The sequence below is a fragment of the Petromyzon marinus genome, unplaced genomic scaffold (genome assembly GCF_048934315.1).
Source record: "Petromyzon marinus isolate PM22_M1 ecotype Great Lakes invasive population unplaced genomic scaffold, UKy_Petmar_22M1.pri1.0 PM_G_Scaffold_4, whole genome shotgun sequence".
Lineage (NCBI taxonomy): Eukaryota > Metazoa > Chordata > Hyperoartia > Petromyzontiformes > Petromyzontidae > Petromyzon > Petromyzon marinus.
The window spans coordinates 2470411-2482573 of record NW_027422983.1 but is presented as its reverse complement, the minus strand read 5'-3'; the positions used below and the strand labels follow the sequence as shown (position 1 = coordinate 2482573).

General features: G+C 47.3%; 1 protein-coding gene across 1 annotated transcript; it reads right to left on the bottom strand.

Annotated features, from left to right (window-relative positions):
- Positions 1–545: 545 nt before the first annotated feature.
- LOC142916560 (3'-5' RNA helicase YTHDC2-like) lies at positions 546–11893 on the bottom strand. The gene is made up of 8 exons (XM_076061681.1): positions 11805–11893; positions 6284–6434; positions 5359–5561; positions 4985–5151; positions 3004–3109; positions 1879–2035; positions 1020–1363; positions 546–602 (listed from the first exon to the last, which is right to left on the bottom strand). The coding sequence occupies exons 2-8, from the start codon at positions 6417–6419 to the stop codon at positions 546–548; spliced, it is 1170 nt and encodes a 389-aa protein (XP_075917796.1). The 5' UTR covers positions 6420–6434; positions 11805–11893.
- Between the last annotated feature and the right edge of the window lie 270 nt (positions 11894–12163).

The following is a 12163-nucleotide window of genomic DNA, read 5'->3' as shown; positions in this document are numbered from 1 at the left end:
TATAAAACAACAACAACCCACAACAATAACGACAACATTCACAGTGTTAATAATAATAACAACAACACGGACGACAGTTTATAAAACAACAACACACAACAATAACGATAACATTCACAGTGTTAATAATAATAACAACACGGACGACAGTTTATAAAACAACAACACACAACAATAACGACAACATTCACAGTGTTAATAATAATAACAACACGGACGACAGTTTATAAAACAACAACACACAACAATAACGACAACATTCACAGTGTTAATAATAATAACGACACGGACGACAGTTTATAAAACAACAACAACACACAACAATAACGACAACATTCACAGTGTTAATAATAATAACGACACGGACGACAGTTTATACAACAACAACAACACACAACAATAACGACAACATTCACAGTGTTAATAATAATAATAATAACGACACGGACGACAGTTTATAAAACAACAACAACACACAACAATAACGACAACATTCACAGTGTTAATAATAACAACACGGCTACTGTGGCGATGCGATTGCACAATCATGATGAAGAAGAAGAGCGACGGAAGAGCCCAGTTGACATTGGCTGATTGGATTCCTCCAATATGAACAAACACATTCTCCTGCGGAGGGAGCCGGTAGGAACGTTGGGTTGCTTGGTCAACGACCAGGGTCAACGGCGGCTCCGTGGTGTATTCCGCAAATATGCCCGACTGTGAGGGCGGGCACAAGCCGGCGTGAGTAGGTTAAACGTTGAGTTTTATAAGGGCACCACGGGGTGACCAGCCCCTGCCCCCCCGGCCCCACCCCTCCCACCCCCACCCCCAGCCCCACCCTCCCCACCCAGCCCCTCCCCACCCTCCCCTCCCCACCCAGCCCCACCCTCCCCTCCCCACCCAGCCCCACCCTCCCCACCCTCCCCACCCTCCCCACCCAGCCCCTTCCTCCCCACCCAGCCCCTCCCCACCCTCCCCTCCCTACCCAGCCCCTCCCTCCCTACCCAGCCCCTCCCCACCCTCCCCTCTCCACCCAGCCCCACCTCTCCCATTTTTGGATGCACGACGGACGGACACAACAACAATAATCCCCGTGTGGGCTGGTGGTGTAACCAGGAGGTTCCTACCGCTATCAATATTCTCCTGATTCCGATACAGTTGGAGATCGCCGCCTCAACACAATGGGAGGCTCTCTCAAGCAATGCGGGGGGCGGGTGGGTGGTGGGGGGGGGTGGTTTTTGCCGGCTGTACGTACGTTGATCTTTCTCCTTCTGGCGTCTCTCCATCTCCTTAGACTTGTAACCAGTGGTGGGCAGGATGTCCTCCAGAAAGAACCGCTTCACCTCGAAAAGCCTCCCAGGCACTGGCCCACGGACGAGAGGCAACACGGCGTGCACACCGCCACGTCCAACATCGCCGTTGCGTTTGGCCCGCCGCCGCCACCGCCGCCGCCGACGCACGGTTAGATCGAGTGAATATAAATGTTGTGTCGTTAAACCTGCCACCACCCGACGCAGCAGCCGGTTAGCGAGGTTTGTCAAGTAAACAAAACGTGGCCAACGAGTTGCTAATTCGGCACACACCGGTGTGCTGGAGGAGTAAACCCACAACATTTACCGTTCGGTAATTACAACCGGCAAATGTCGCACTCCAATGGTAAATGTTGTGGGTTTACTCCTCCAACACAACGGTGCGCCGTGCTAGTAACGATATTTTGTTTTACGTGACAAAATCTTACAAATTGGCCGTCGGGTTTAACAACACATTTACATTGACGCGATCAAACCCAAAAAAACCTCTAATACATTATCGATAATATTGGTCGCGAAAGCCTACCGCTACGTGTTCAACCGACGGATGGATTTAGCCGTCTCTCACGTCTGACGACGGGGCAGCCGCCGAAGTACTCTGAAAAGAGTGAGACGTTGAGGGGGGCGCTCATCAGCACGACGCGGAGGTTGCACTGCCGCTCCAGAATGTCGCGCAGCTTGATGAGCAGGATGTCGCAGAAGCGGTCGCGTTCATGGATCTCGTCCTAGTGGATACATCACCGCCAACGCTGCCATCATCATCATCATCGTCAATGTAACCACCACCACCACCGCCATCATCACCATTGCCAATTTCGCCACCACCAGTTAACAAAAATCTATCATGACCAACTGACAAGACAAAGATCCCCCGTATAGCCTTAACAGACTCGTTGGGGCAAGTGCTGTAAGCGAGTAGCTCCTATGAAGGCAGGCACGGTACACAAGGGGGTGGGTGGCAAGCACCACTCTTTAAGAACCACCACCAATACCACCACCAGAACCAACACCAGCACTACCACCATCATCATCACCACCCGTAATCACCACCACCACCACAATTATCACTACCATCATCACCACCCTTAACCATCACCACCACCAGCAGAACCATCAATAACCACCACCCTTAGCAGCAGCAACAACACTACCAGCATCACCACCATCATCACCTTTAACCAACCAGTAGCAACAGCATCAGCACCAGCTTCATAACAATAATTAAACTTCACCATGTACATACAGTCCGTTGTCAATCCAATGATTGAGACACTAAAACCGAACAAAAACTCAGAAACCGGAACTGGCCACATCTTGGGTTAGACCGAATAAAATAAAATAAATTAAAATCACGACGTTTCGAGCGAGCGCACACACAAGGGTCCGTCAGCAGGTGGGACAACCACATCTACAGGCCTCGATAGCCTCTTGTGACAGCAGCAGCAGCCCTTTTGCCCACTTCAGCAATTCTTTCTTGCTGTGGTTGTTCCACCTGCTGACTGACGCTTGCGTGTGCGCGCGCCCGAAACGCCGTGATTTAATTCATTTCATTTTCTACCTACCACGGTGACTTTACCGAGAGAACCCAGGGGCGTGGACCCCTGCAGTCACGAAAACTTCAAATCTAGATTAGACTGAAAAGAAAACTTTTGAGCACCGGTGTGTGGTGGATCGACTGTAGCTCGGCACGTACCACGATGATGTGCGTCACGACGGTAGACGTGGCGCTGTCTCCGGCCATGAGGGTCCTCAGCAGCACGTCGTTGGTGCAGAACGTGAGGAGCGTCTTTGGCGAGACCCTGCGCGCAACGCCGCGTGCGGAACGCGACGGTATGAGGGATACTCTTTGGTTCTATTGGGTAAAGTCACCACGTAGCAGGTTAAAAATAAAATAACAAAAATCACGACGTTTCGGCCACAACACAAGCGGCCTTCATCAGGTGAAGGGACGAGACTGTCTGGAGGACAGCGCTGGAGTGAGAGAAGCCACGCTGAGATCACGACCTTTAATGAGGGATACTCTTTGGTTCTATTGGGTAAAGTCACCACGTAGGTAAAAAATAAAATAACAAAAATCACGACGTTTCGGCCACAACACAAGCGGCCTTCATCAGGTGAAGGGACGAGACTGTCTGGTAGGACAGCGCTGGAGTGAAAAAAGCCACGCTCAGATCACGACCTTTAAGCTGTGTGAGAAGAAAAACACTAAGCGCCTTGACAAAGGAATTATCATATAATTTAGCATTGAAATGGCTCATTGAAATAGCTAAGTTAAAGTATACACATCTGCAGAGGCACCCCTTGACAAAGGAATTAGCATAGAATTTAGCATTGAAATGGCTCATTGAAATAGCTAAGTTAAAGTGTACACATCCGCAGAGGCACCCCTTGACAAAGGAATTAGCATAGAATTTAGCATTGAAATGGCTCATTGAAATAGCTAAGTTAAAGTATACACATCCGCAGAGGTACCCCTTGACAAAGGAATTAGCATATAATTTAGCATTGAAATGGCTCATTGAAATAGCTAAGTTAAAGTATACACATCCGCAGAGGCACCCCTTGACAAAGGAATTAGCATAGAATTTAGCATTGAAATGGCTCATTGAAATAGCTAAGTTAAAGTATACACATCCGCAGAGGCACCCCTTGACAAAGGAATTAGCATAGAATTTAGCATTGAAATGGCTCATTGAAATAGCTAAGTTAAAGTATACACATCCGCAGAGGCACCCCTTGACAAAGGAATTAGCATAGAATTTAGCATTGAAATAGCTGAGTGATAAGCTGAGGTATAAGGGATCTCAAATACATACATGGTGTTTTCCTGTTAACCTAACATCTAGGTTGTCAGTCAATATTACGATTCGTAAATTTAACGTAGGTATGCAAGTTGAACTTCTTTCGCACCACCGTACGTAGCCAACCGTGCTCAATGGTCCAACGTGTGTGAAGTCCTCCCCCCACCAGCCGACACAGCCAAACCAATTAAATTACCACATGGTGGTAAAAGTGTTTCACTGTGCGCCCAACAAGATTGTTTCAGCTCACCACCGACAGTTGAGTTGAAGAACAATTCCATCAACACAAATTCAGCAATCGTATACAATGCCTATAAAGCGATATGCTAAATTTCCTTGTGACAATTGTTCTGCACCCCCACCCATACCCATGGCAAATTGTTGTTTGGCTTGCATCGTGCAGAGGAAGGATTTCACGACAGCTGTTTTTGTCAAGATAATTTCTTCGTTGCCTAACCAAAAATAAATGTGCCGTAAATATTGTTGCACCGGCTCGGTTTTCGTAGAGTTGTGTCACTGCAGAGCTCAGACAGGACGGAGAAACGCAAACCGAACACAACCCTAAAAATCACACAACTCAACGAAAGGACACGGCGCAGGGCAGGGAGAAACACGACAGGACACAGCGGTAAAAGTACACAATAACAAACGTATGTGTGCATGTGCGCGTGTGTACGTTGAACGTCTTTCACACCGTACGCAGCCGACCGCGCTAATCGTGGGGGCGCGACTAGCACAGTTGGAATGAAACGACGAGAAAAATTACAATAGCACACGGCCCAGAGGGAAAACACAACAACAACAACAAAAACAACAGAACACACACACACGCGCACGCGCGCACAACGGAAGCGCCAACACGCGTACACGCACTTGCTCTCCAACCGGATCTGGTAGCCGACGGTCTGGCCGACGCCCTCCCCTCGCTCCTCCGCCACCCTCTCGGCCGCGGCGACGGCAGAGATTCGGCGCGGCTGCGCGCAAATCACGCGGCACGGCGACCCCAGGCGGCTGCCCTCGTCCAGGATGTACTGAGGGATCTGCCGGGGGGGTGGGGGACGACACGGGCGGCGGCGCGCGCCGAGTGTTAAGCGGTGATCGGAGGCAGTCCTCAAGATCGCAATTCGGGGGTAAAAAATAAAATAATAATCCACGTTCACCCCGCTCGTCGTGGTGGTGGTCCTGGGGAAATGAGCCCGACATGCTGAATGAAGGAGCGCCGAGTTCTAGGACTGTGCTGCGAGCACCTGCGTGGTTTTGCCGGAGCCGGTCTCGCCCAGCACCAGCAGGATGTTGGACTTGGCGATGGTGCCCAGCAACTGCTCCCGGAACGCGGCCACGGGGAGGGTCTGGCGGAACGCCTCCAGCTCCGATCGCCCCCGCGGTGGCGGGACCTGAGCGATCCCGTCGTTGAGCCGTCCGCTCGGCCTGCTCGCCTCGCGTCTCGCCCCTGTGAGTGACACGCGTCGAATTGCATCAGCGTCACGGGTGCCACGGTGGCTAGATGTTGACTCCCTCGCCTGGTGTACAGGAGGTCGTGGGTTCGATCCCAACCCCGACATATGCTGCTGTATATTTGGAGTCTGTGTCTCTCTCCCTCATCATCATCATGGTGGCTAGATGTTAACTCCCTCGCCTGGTATACAGGATGTCGTGGGTTCGATCCCAACCCCGACATCTGCTGTATATTTGGAGTCTGTGTCTCTCTCCCTCGTCATCATCATGGTGGCTAGATGTTAACTCCCTCACCTGGTATACAGGAGGTCGTGGGTTCGATCCCAACCCCGATATCTGCTGCTGTATATTTGGAGTCTGTGTCTCTCTCCCTCATCATCATCATGGTGGCTAGGAGATGTTAACTCCCTCGCCTGGTATACAGGAGGTCGTGGGTTCGATCCCAACCACGACATCTGCTGCTGTATATTTGGAGTTTGCGGTGTCTCTCTCGAATCGACGTGCGTTGAGCGTATTTGGCTGCTGCGAACGTCCACGTGATAAGCCACTTCATTCGAGCAATCATTTTGTGGCCAGGTCGCTGCTGATAAATGGCTACGCAGCTCAGCGCAGCCTTACCCGGTAAAATAATGCCTGAATAGATTAGTTGATAGAGGGCACCAATGGAGCACCACGGAAAAAAAAAACGTCGCCGGCAACTCCAAAGCGGGAACGAACCTGGGTCAGAGCCAGTGTCGGGGAAGCGCTGCAGAAGCACACGGGCGGCGTGGCGCGCCCGTTGCGACAGCGCAAATGACATCTCGGCGCCCGCCACCTCCGCTGTCTCCTTCTTGCGCACGGTGAGGCGCTGCATCGGCCCCCCCCCTTGCTACCGAAACGCAGCGAGGAACGTGGGGGGCAGCGTTAATTTACCGGTGGGTGGGCGGGTTAGGTGGGTGGGTGGGTGGGTGTGTGGGCGTGTGGGTGTGTGGGTGGGTGGGTGGGCGAGCGGGTAGACGGATAGGTGTGCATGCAGGCGCACGGGTAGGCGTGTAGGTGGGCAAGTATATGAGTGGGTTTGCGAGTGCGTGACGAGGCAGGCAGGCAGGTAGGTAGGCATGTAGGTGGACATGCATGTGGGCAGGCAGGTGCACAGGTAGATATGGGGACCGGTACTGTAGCGGTTAGCACGCTGCTGCGCTACGAACCCGATTCCCGCTGACGGCCAACACCAGTGACAATTATCTGAACCGATCATATGCCTCTCCTAGGTCGACTCAGCCTCAAATGATTACCGAATGTAGTATGTAAACATCGCCACTCGGGAGACGAAGGCGATCAGGCGTGGTGCCGGCCACCCACCCGTGCCGGCCCTCATAGGTGCTCGCTAACGGCACCTCCTCCAACAGCCTGTTAAGACTACACGGGGGATCTTTGTCTTGTATAGGTTGGGTGGGTAGGTGAGCGGGTACGTAGGTTAGTGCATGCGAATCACAAGCTTAGTCCGTGCTCGCCAGTTGCCTGGGTGAAAGGTTGGGCTCCGTTTTGCCCTAACGCCTGGCCAGCTGGCTTCAAAAAAACGTAACCAATGAATGAGCCGATTTTCATCGCTCCCAACTCGGCAGTGGGATGGTCTCAGGCACGTTTTCTCCTCTTGGCTGGGCCGCTGTCCCGATTAGCACGGGTGGCTACGTGCAGTGCAAAAGAGGTTCTACTAGACGTGCCCACACACTTACATTCTCTGACACTGCCCTTGGCCGTGCCTTAGAACGCCAACGCCCCGCACAATCCCGCTCGCCTCTCTCTTGACAATGTGTCTCTTACCTTTTCGTACGTTCTCTAATCAATGTGCTTTCTCTATGCCGAAAACAAACTTCTTTGAAGCTGATTTTGCGTTGAAGTTCGTTGCCCTTCCCCCACGCCTCTGGTCAGCACGGTTTGGCTACGTACGGTGCGAAAGACGCTCAACATACACACGCTCCTGTCCCTGTCTCTTAGAGTTTAATTCAGAATTTGTTCCATTACAAAGACCCCCTCCCCGTGTAGCCTGTAACAGACTGTCGGGGCAAGTGCTGTTAGGGAAGCACCTATGAAGGCCGGCACAGCAAACAAGGGGGGTGGGTGGCCAACACCACGCCCGGCCACCCTTTGTCTCCTTCGTGGCAATGTTTCCGCATCGCACCAGGTACTCATTTGAGGCTGAGTCGACCTAGGGGAGGCCCGGGAGCAGTTCAGACAATCGTCACTGGTGTTGGCCGTGAGTGGGAATCGAACCCGGGTCGCCAGGTTTGTAGCTCGGCGCACTAACCGCTACACTAACCGCTCCCCACAGGCACTCCTTGGCATACGCGAAAAGCACGCCTATCTCAAAATCGTGTATGTCAAAAGCAATGTTCCCATAAGGGGCCGTCCATAAATGACGTCACACGAGTTTGGCCGATTTTTGACCCCCCCCCCCTGCCCCCCTCGTCACACAGCGTCACAAAGTCAGACGCCCCTGAAATATGACGTCACAAAGTTCTGCCCCCCACACCTCCCAAACCATATTTCCATTTTTAAAATGAAACACGCTTCAAATCGCTTTACACTATTGTCATTGTAGTGCGTATTTAATGTGGCGCTGCACTCTGATGTTGTAGGAGAAAACATTTGTAGAATTATAAAATATTAAAAGTAATTCTATTAAAAAAATACTTGAAACTTTGCAGTAGAACGAAGCAAAATGGAGAGTACAATAATATCAATTACATATTCATTCCACAGAATGAAAAGCCCTGGTAGAATCATTAAAATCAAAATGTTTAATAACAATCATTCAAAATGTTTTTTACTAAATGTATGCATCACCATTCTCCCACGGAGAAGCGAAATGCTCCTTCATGGAATAAATAAAAGGTGACCTTAGTAAATTTAAAACATCAAATAGTTAATAATGAAAATTATTCAAAATTAGTGCCGTTATAACAATTCTATTTAATTAAGTAGATATTTAAATTTTGATTTAAAGCTTTCGTGACTGCAGTAATTCATATTCTTAGCTCTTTCGGTAAAGTCACGTTGAAGGGAAACAATAAAATAACAATATATATAAAACAATAAAAATTCTCACGACGTTTCGACCATAACGCCTGATGACGACCGTTTGTGTTATGGTCGAAACGTCGTGAGAATTTTTATTGTTTTATATATTTTTATTATTTTATTGTTTCCCTTCAACGTGACTTTACCGAAAGAGCTAAGAATATAGATATTTAAAGTTGCGCATTTTGATGTGACGTCACATTTCTCAACCCCTCCTCCCCCCCTACGTCACACATCGTCACAAACGTCTGACGCCCTCCATAGGTGCGTGACGTCATTTATGGGCGGCCCCTAAGTGATAATGATACAGGATTCGTCTTCTTTGCTTCTCTCGGTAAAGTCACCACCACCACGTGAGAGAATGAGAATAAAATAATAAAATCACGCGATACAATTCCCACGACGTTTCACGAGATGAAGGGGGTTAGGGGATTTCACCGAGACTCGCAGAGATAGTCGCCTAAGTTATCCTTGCCCATATCAATACAACGGCACACAATATACAATAGAGGGCTTCAACAAAAATGTTAACACATTACGGGGCTGTCGCTTTTAATAGAAAAAAAAGAACGAATTTTGATTTAAAGCTTCCGTGACTGCAGGGATTCATATTCTTGGTTCTTTTGGTAAAGTCACCACCACGTTAGAAGGGAAACAATGAAATAATAAAAATATAACACAATAACAATAAAATCATCTGATGATGATTGCTTGTGTTGCGGTCGAAACGTCTTGAGAATTTTATTGTTTTATATTTTGTATTATTTTATTGGTTCCCTTCTACGTGCAGGTGACTTTACAAAAAGAACCAAGAATAATAATTTTATTGTTTTACAATAATTTTATTGTTTTATATTTTGTATTATTTTATTGGTTCCCTTCTACGTGCAGGTGACTTTACAAAAAGAACCAAGAATAATAATTGTATTGTTTTACAATAATTTTATTGTTTTATATTTTTTATTATTTTATTGTTTCCCTTCTACGTGGTGGTGACTTTACCGAAAGAACCAAGAATAATAATTTTGTTTTACAATAATTTTATTGTTTTATTATTTTTATTATTTTATTGTTTCCCTTCTACGTGGTGGTGACTTTACCGAAAGAACCAAGAATAATAATTTTATTGTTTTACAATAATTTTATTGTTTTATATTTTTATTATTTTATTGTTTCCCTTCTACGTGGTGGTGACTTTACCGAAAGAACCAAGAATAATAACTTTATTGTTTTACAATAATTTTATTGTTTTATATTTTTATTATTTTATTGTTTCCCTTCTACGTGCAGGTGACTTTACCGAATTACCAACAATATGAATCCCTGCAGTCACGAAAGCTTTAAATAAAAAATATATCAATATTCATTAATTATTTCCAAGCAAACTACATTCGTGTGTTTTTCTTAAATGCATTCCGTTTAAACTTGTAACAAATATTTTTTTACGTACTGACAAATTAAAGGTTTTAATTCCACTGTGTGGTGCAATTATTAAACATTCTAACAATAACGTGCCCAACATTGTGTATACATATATTTAAAATGTGATTCACAGCAAAAAAAAATTAAGTATGCTTTTTAATGAAATACTATCAACCCAAATAAATGAACGGTTAACACACTTGCAACATGATAACAAACGTGATGTTAATATCTTCACAAAGTCAAAAAGATTATCTCTCCTCCCCACTTGTCCGCCTTCGTTGGTCAGCGCGTGCCTCTGGAATCCTTCCCCAGAGCCACGTTTCTCGTTGAAAATTCTCACGAGTGTCAACATTTTCTTGTTACTTTACGTTAAAATGTAAACTCTTAATATGCTTAAATTTTGATTTAAAGCTTTCGTGACTGCAGTAATTCATATTCTTTTTATTGTTATATATTTTATTATTTTATTGTTTCCCTTCAACGTGGTGACTTTACCGAAAGAACTAAGAATATATCTTAATATGCTTCCCGTAAAATAAAATTAAGCAACACAGTTGAGGAATACAAAAGCGGTGAACACAAGCAAACCGGACACATGCACAATCACAACGAGACGAGCAAGGGCAAATAAGTGTTGTTGTTATTCTTGCCACGTGTGTGTGTACACGTGTGTGTACACGTGTGTGTGTACACGTGTGTGTGTACACGTGTGTGTGTACACTGTGTGTACACTGTGTGTGTGTACACGTGTGTGTATACACGTGTGTGTACACATGTGTGTGTGTACACTGTGTGTGTGTACACGTGTGTGTGTGTACACTGTGTGTGTACACGTGTGTGTGTACACTGTGTGTGTACACTGTGTGTGTGTACACGTGTGTGTACACGTGTGTGTGTACACGTGTGTGTGTGTGTACACTGTGTGTGTGTACACTGTGTGTGTACACGTGTGTGTGTGTGTACACCTGTGTGTGTGTGTACACTGTGTGTGTGTGTACACATGTGTGTGTGTACACGTGTGTGTACACGTGTGTGTGTGTGTACACTGTGTGTGTGTACACTGTGTGTGTACACGTGTGTACACTGTGTGTGTGTAGACGTGTGTGTACACGTGTGTGTGTACACGTGTGTGTGTACACGTGTGTGTGTACACGTGTGTGTGTGTACTGTGTGTGTGTACACGTGTGTGTGTACACGTGTGTGTGTGTACACGTGTGTGTGTACACGTGTGTGTGTGTACACGTGTGTGTACACTGTGTGTGTACACTGTGTGTATACACGTGTGTGTGTGTGTACACGTGTGTGTGTACACGTGTGTGTGTACTGTGTGTGTGTACACGTGTGTGTGTACACTGTGTGTGTGTGTACACTGTGTGTGTATACACGTGTTTATCTTTAGAATGTGAAAGGGGGTCACTAACACCACTTGCCCCCTACAGCCTGCTAAGGCTACACGGGGGATCTTTGTCTTTGTGTTCACGTGGCGTGTTGTTTCACGATGTCCACGCGAACGACGTTAAACACCACCACCACCACGAGTTCGATCGATCGATCATTCGATCGATTGAAGGGAAGAAATCGGCGAAAGGCCCCCAGACTTGCAGGCCCCGAAGCCGGCTTTTTTTTTAGTTTCGATCGCTTTTTAAAACGAGGGGTTAATCGATTAATCTCGGTCGGTACATTTTGTATTTTGTTTGTTTTAAATGTTTAAAAGTGCGGGTGGATTAAGATGGAAGTTTAAAAAAAAACTCACTCAGTCGCAAACTCCCTCAGCCGCAAACTCCCAAGGCCAGCCGAGATCTTACAAAGTGAAGTGGAACCAAAATCGTGACGCTGACGGGCGAAACCAAATTGGTGTCAAGCTGAGGGGGGGAGGGCGAAACCAAATTGGTGTCAAGCTGAGGGGTGTGGGCGAAACCAAATTGGTGTCAAGCTGAGGGGTGTGGGCGAAACCAAATTGGTTACAAGCTGGGGGGGAGGGCGAAACCAAATTGGTTACAAGTTGAGGGGTGTGGGCGAAACCAAATTGGTTACAAGCTGGGGGGGTGGGCGAAACCAAATTGGTTACAAGCTGGGGGGGTGGGCGAAACCAACTTGGTGACAAGTTGAGGG

Bases quoted from the DNA above. Each gene is read 5' to 3' on its own strand.
- LOC142916560 (XM_076061681.1), bottom strand. From the start codon at position 6,419: ATGCAGCGCCTCACCGTGCGCAAGAAGGAGACAGCGGAGGTGGCGGGC. The intron at 2,036-3,003 runs GTACGTGCCGAG...TGTATCCACTAG, and splicing joins TCGTGACGCACATCATCGTG to GACGAGATCCATGAACGCGA. The intron at 603-1,019 runs GTGGGGAGGGGC...TTCATATTGGAG, and splicing joins GGCTGGGTGGAGAGGGGAGG to GAATCCAATCAGCCAATGTC.